Source organism: Salvelinus sp. IW2-2015, unplaced genomic scaffold (genome assembly GCF_002910315.2).
Source record: "Salvelinus sp. IW2-2015 unplaced genomic scaffold, ASM291031v2 Un_scaffold2090, whole genome shotgun sequence".
Lineage (NCBI taxonomy): Eukaryota > Metazoa > Chordata > Actinopteri > Salmoniformes > Salmonidae > Salvelinus > Salvelinus sp. IW2-2015.
Genome location: NW_019943429.1, coordinates 124,218 through 129,985, shown reverse-complemented (window position 1 = coordinate 129,985; position 5,768 = coordinate 124,218). Strand labels below are relative to the sequence as shown.

Below are 5,768 nucleotides of genomic sequence, written 5' to 3'. Positions count from 1 at the left end.
TCGTGACCATTAAACGCCACCACTTTCAGATGGTTAAACATTGTTTTACAGGGAAGACAAAATATGTAAATCTATTAGCTAAACACGTTAGCAAAAATACACCACTATTCAACCCATCAGTTGTCTTTATCCTTCAAGGTGCTATCACCAATTCGGCCTCAACTAAGATATTGATATCCAACTAACTCAAGAAAAAACCTCTTTCAGATACAGTCTATAACATATTATGGTATAGGATCAGTTTTTGTTAGAAAAAAAGTGCATATTTCAGGTAGTATCACCAGTTTACAAATGCACCCACCATCCGAAATTCGGACTAGACAGTTACTAGATAGAGCAACGTGCTAAATGACCAATTTACTCATCATAAAACATTTCATAAAAATAGACAAAGCCTAGCAAATGGAAGACACAGTTCTTGCTGATTTCAGACCATATTTCATGATTTTCTAAGCGTTTCTACAGCGAATAACCACAATAACCCATACGTAAGTCAAGCATACCTTACATGATATCACGTTCACAGATGAGCAGTCGATTCCAGCCCCAAACGAGGCGTCTAACAGTAAATCCCGGCGCATAAAATCTATATTAACTTTTTTCACTATAACCTTCGACGGATTCTTCGGCGACTGATCACTCCTGTAGACATCATCATTTTACCATAGTATACATATACCCGTTTCGTTCAGAAAAGGTGCATAGATTTAGCCAGACACCAGATACCGTGGTTAGGCAACAATTAAAATCTAGGAACAATCAATGCCTCAATATGTCTGACGTCATCTCCTTCAGAGTGATGCTAGTTTAATTGAAATGCTAATTCACTATACTTCGACTTAAATCAATAAATACAGGGTTGACAGCAATCGAAAGACAAATTAGTTCTTCAATGCACACCCGCGGATTTCACATTCTGAAAGGATTATCCTTACTTTTAATACAGTGGTTGGCCAGTGAAAGCATACATGACCAAAAATGGCGAATTATGAGCAGAGAGCTAGACATAAGGGGGGAACGGGGGAGCAGGGGGGAGGTGGGGGTGGGGGCGTTTAAAATATTTTCGGACAGAAACACGTGTTTATTCATATTGAAATATTGCTTTACTTTGAGCTTTTTCCATCATATTCTTGGGCAATGATCCTTTCTATGTCTATAACGTCTTTTTGGTTCGTTAGATTTCCTCTGTCCTTCTGAAATGTCCACCACCAGACGACCGAGCCCTAAAACGTGTGTCCAAACTTCAGAACGCATCAACAAAACAAATTCCTCCAAAATCTGCATCTGAAACGGGATATAAATGGATATAAAACGGCTCAAACTTAAACTACATTATGATGTTTTATACACTATAATCGTACTATGAAACATGTACGGAGAGATCATAGTGCTGGCTATAGAACAACGCATTTTGGTAACGAGGCACGGTCCGATGGCCTTCCTTACGCTTGAGTGCGACCGTTGAGAAACGGACGGTCTCTGTGTAGCAGTTTCTCTTGCGCTATCTTTAGCGTGTGAGTTTGAATGTGTTTGTGAAAGAGATAATGTTTTAGAGTGATTGTTGTCTGGTTTGTTTTTATTGATGTGTTTACTAGAAATGAGTTTTAAAGCTGCACAATTTTCTAAAATTCTCTCCCCCTTCCTCTCTCTCTCCTTCTCTCTCACCCCCCTCCCCTCCCCTCCCCCTCTATCCACCAGAGGCATTTGAGTTGGTGTTGCGTCACGGCCGTAACTCCACCCTGCTGGTGCTGAAGGCGGAGTTCCCAGGGCTGGGGGGCGGGGCCCAGGGGGCGGTGGGGCAGCTCTTCCTGGACGTGTCTCTCTACATCCTGGGCTCAGACTCCAGCGTGGAACACATGGTCCAGGCCTTCTTCACCCGCCTCTTTCCCCTGACCTACCGACACCTGCTGGGAGGTGGCGCAGCACCCATATCTGAGGAATGCCTGCGGGGGTCGTGGAAGGACTCCATAGCATTCGGACCCTACCCTAAACTCATTATGACTCGTTTGTCACGCTCCCTCCTGGCCACGCGTGTGTTCCTGCAGGCGCTGAACCTGGGCATTGAGGTGGTCAACACCACTGACCACCTGCGCCCAGGTAGGGACTGTGGGCGCGCCCTGCTGAGGCTGTGGTACTGCCCACACTGCCAGGGCCTGCTGGGGGCCCCGGCCTGTAAAGGGTTTTGCCAGGCTGTAATGTCAGGGTGCCTGGGGGGTGCGGCGGAGGTACAGCCCCACTGGAGGGGGTATGTGGAGGGGCTAGGGAAACTGGCGGGGGCCATGAGGGGGGAGCAGGACATGGAGGCTGTGATGATGAGGTTACATGTGCTGGTCAGACTGGCCCTCAGACACGCTGTCAAAGCACGCCCCCGCCTACACGCAATGGTGAGTAACAGGCAAGCATACGCTCGCACGCACACACAGAGCTGGCACCTAACAGCCATATCAACATGCTGAGTCCTTCACATACACACTAACAGCCATATCAACATGCTGAGTCCTCCCTCACAGACACTCACTAACAGCCATATCAACATGCTGAGATCCCTCAACATACACACTAACAGCCATATCAACATGCTGAGTCCTTCACATACACACTAACAGCCATATCAACATGTTGAGTCCTTCACATACACACTAACAGCCATATCAACATGCTGAGTCCTTCACATACACACTAACAGCCCATATCAACATGCTTGAGCCTCATCACTTCACATCACAACTAACAGCACAATATGCACATCATGAGTCCTTCACATACCCACACAGCCATATCAACATGCTGAGTCCTTCACAGACACTACTACACAGCCATATCAACATGCTGAGTCCTTCACAGACCACTCTAACAGCCATATCAACATCTGAGCGGAGTCCCTCACAGGACACTTGAATGTAAATAGATGGGGGAGGAGACTCGATGAACATGCAAGATAAGAGCAAGTGCACACATGCTTGAGGTCCTTCACATACGACACGGTATACAAGGGGCCGATATCAAACATGCCTGAGTGCTCGCCTGCACAATTACACACGCTAAGAATAAACTGAAGGCGCATAGTCAGAACGCATGCTGAAGGGCCCGTGCAGCGCTATACACCACTAATCAGGGCCGGTATTAATATTCAAAAGCAAATGGCTGAGGTCCTTCAGACAGTGACACACGGGCGGTACCGAGTCGATAATGCAACGCGATGGCTGAGGCGTCCCTCACATAACACCAAACGAGAGTAACCACGCATCACAAGGGGTGAGCGCATAGGTCAAAACGAGATGGCGTATGAAGTCCCTCACAGACACAACAAATAACGCGAGTCCTATGCAACACTAAAATGCTGAGTCCGCTCAAACATACACACTAAGCAAAGCCATATGAATGTCAAAAACATAGCCTGAGATGCCTGAACCGATGAACACGTAGAACACGAGAGCGAATATCAACCATGTGGCTGAGGCCGTCGCCTCACATAGCACAGCTAACAGGCCATATCAACATGCTGAGCGAGGAGTTCGCTTCCACAATGACACACGTAACAGCTGTATCAACAATGTGTTTGGAAAGTACTTCACAATAACACACGTGTAACAAGGAGGCCCGACCAGTATATCAACAGTGATATGGCTGAGTTCGCTTGGCACATACGACCAGAGGCTCTTAACAGCCATAATGTCAACAATGTTGAAGTACTTTCAACATACAACCACGTAAACAGCCATAGTTCTTCTCAAACGATGGCTGAGGTCCTTCCATCAATACAACGACATCAGGGAGTACAGACGCAGGCGGTACGGGAGTGGGAGGCCATAGTCAACATGCTGAGGTCCTTGTCACATACACAGCCGAAACGAGTAACTAGCCAATAACTCAACAATGGTTGAGTCCTTCACCAAATACACACTAAAGCCATGTAGGTCAACATGCTGAGGTCCTTCAAACATTAGGCGACACACTTTGCTAACGAGAGCCATAATTTTGATCAACCGGAAGGTATAGTGGGATGTTGAGATCTGTCAACATAACACATAAACGAAGGCCCATAGAATAACGATGCGTGAAGGGAGCGTCCTTCACATACTACAACTACAAGCCAGATGATAATTCAAACTGCTGGAGCTATTGTGTGTTCGAACAGACACTCAATTAGAGAGACAGCCACTATCAACGGAATGCTGGAGCGGGTCCTTCAACAGACTGCTAGAGAGGAGAGAAAAAACCCAGCCGGGATTGGATAAATGGAGATGTCAACAGATGCGGTAGTCCCCGTCGGACAAGACACGTCTAACTAGGCCATATCAAGATGTGCTGAGAAGAGCATACCGTTCACATACGCAGACACGTGTAAACGGTAAGGTTCGGAGCCATAGGTCAAAACAGAGGGTCGCAGACGCGATGCGCTTGGAGGGTCCCGTCACATGGTAGATCCACACTTAAACATGTTGAGGCCATAGCAACAATGCTGAGAGCGTGAAGGACCTCACCAGCACGAGCACGTGTAATGACCAAGTCATATGTTTTGAAGATCAAAAACATTGCTGAGATCCCGTCACATGATACTCCCTCTAATACAGCCATTCAAAACAGAGGTGCTGAGAGGGATCCCGTATCACATATAACAAGCACTAACACAGCGATAAGGTTCAACAAGGAGCGACTGGCTTTGAAGTGAGTGGTCCATTACGACAGACGCAGCGAGTGTACACAAGTCATAAATATGAACAAATGCTGAGGTCCCTCACATAACACACGAGTAAAACGCCATATCGGAAGCATGCTGGAGCGATCCCTCACAGACAGTACACCGTAGTAACAAAGGTCCTATCAACAATGCTGGAGTTAGAATCGCCGTCACATACAATCTAACAGCCATTCAAAAACAGTGATGCTGAAGTGTCCTTCACGTAACCGCTCTAGAGCGGCCGCCAGCCGGGATATAGGTATATCAACAGATGCCTGAGCAGCTTCCCCCTCGACGAGGACGACTCTAAACAGCCATACTCAAAAACATGCTGAGTCCTGGTCCAAACCCACATTACTAGCACGTAAACAAAGGCGTATATTCAACACTGCTGAGATCCCTCAACGAATACACACGTAACAGTCAGGGTGGAGACGATAATCTTGACGTCAGTCAACAAAACATGCGCGTGAGGGCCTCACAGACAGCACTAAAGCAGGTCATACAACATGCTGGAGGTCCCTCACAATGGTATACTCTGAACGACGAATCCGAGCCATATCAAAAAACAATGGGCGTGAGAAGGCCCTCAACATACGAACACATAGACTAGTGGCAGCATATGGACAGTACAAACGAATGCTGAGTCCGTTCACAGACACACGTAAAAAGACGAAGTCATATCAAAACAAAGTGCTGGGAGTCCTCACATGACACACTAACCTGAAGCGCATATCTAAACGAAGTGTGCCGTGAGGTCCCTCACAGACACAGCATAACAGCCGTAATCGACATGATGAGTCGGCCTCCACGATACACACTAACAGCCATATCAAACATGCTGAGGATCCCTCGAACATACATCACTAACAGCATATCAACAATGCTGGAGGTACCCTCACGATACAGCGAACTAACAGGCCAGTATCAACATGCTGGGGGTCCCTCACATACAACCTTAATCGCCGAAGCCAAAATATCAAAATGCTGAGAGGGCTCCCTCACGATGAGGATGATGGAATACGGACATCGGGTAGTAGCCAAAGTTCCAACATGCTGAGTCCTTCACAGGGAATAACAGAGCCGC

The 5,768-nt window shown here is 47.0% G+C and overlaps 1 protein-coding gene across 1 annotated transcript in view; it reads left to right on the top strand.

Moving 5' to 3' along the window:
* Positions 1 to 978: 978 nt before the first annotated feature.
* LOC112072924 (glypican-3-like) overlaps positions 979 to 5,768 on the top strand; it is a gene marked incomplete at its 3' end in the record, with an annotated part of 124,166 nt that continues 119,376 nt past the window's right edge. Inside the window, 2 exon segments of the mRNA XM_070439979.1 lie at positions 979 to 1,036; positions 1,699 to 2,388. Of these exon segments, the coding sequence (XP_070296080.1) occupies positions 979 to 1,036; positions 1,699 to 2,388 (748 nt within the window).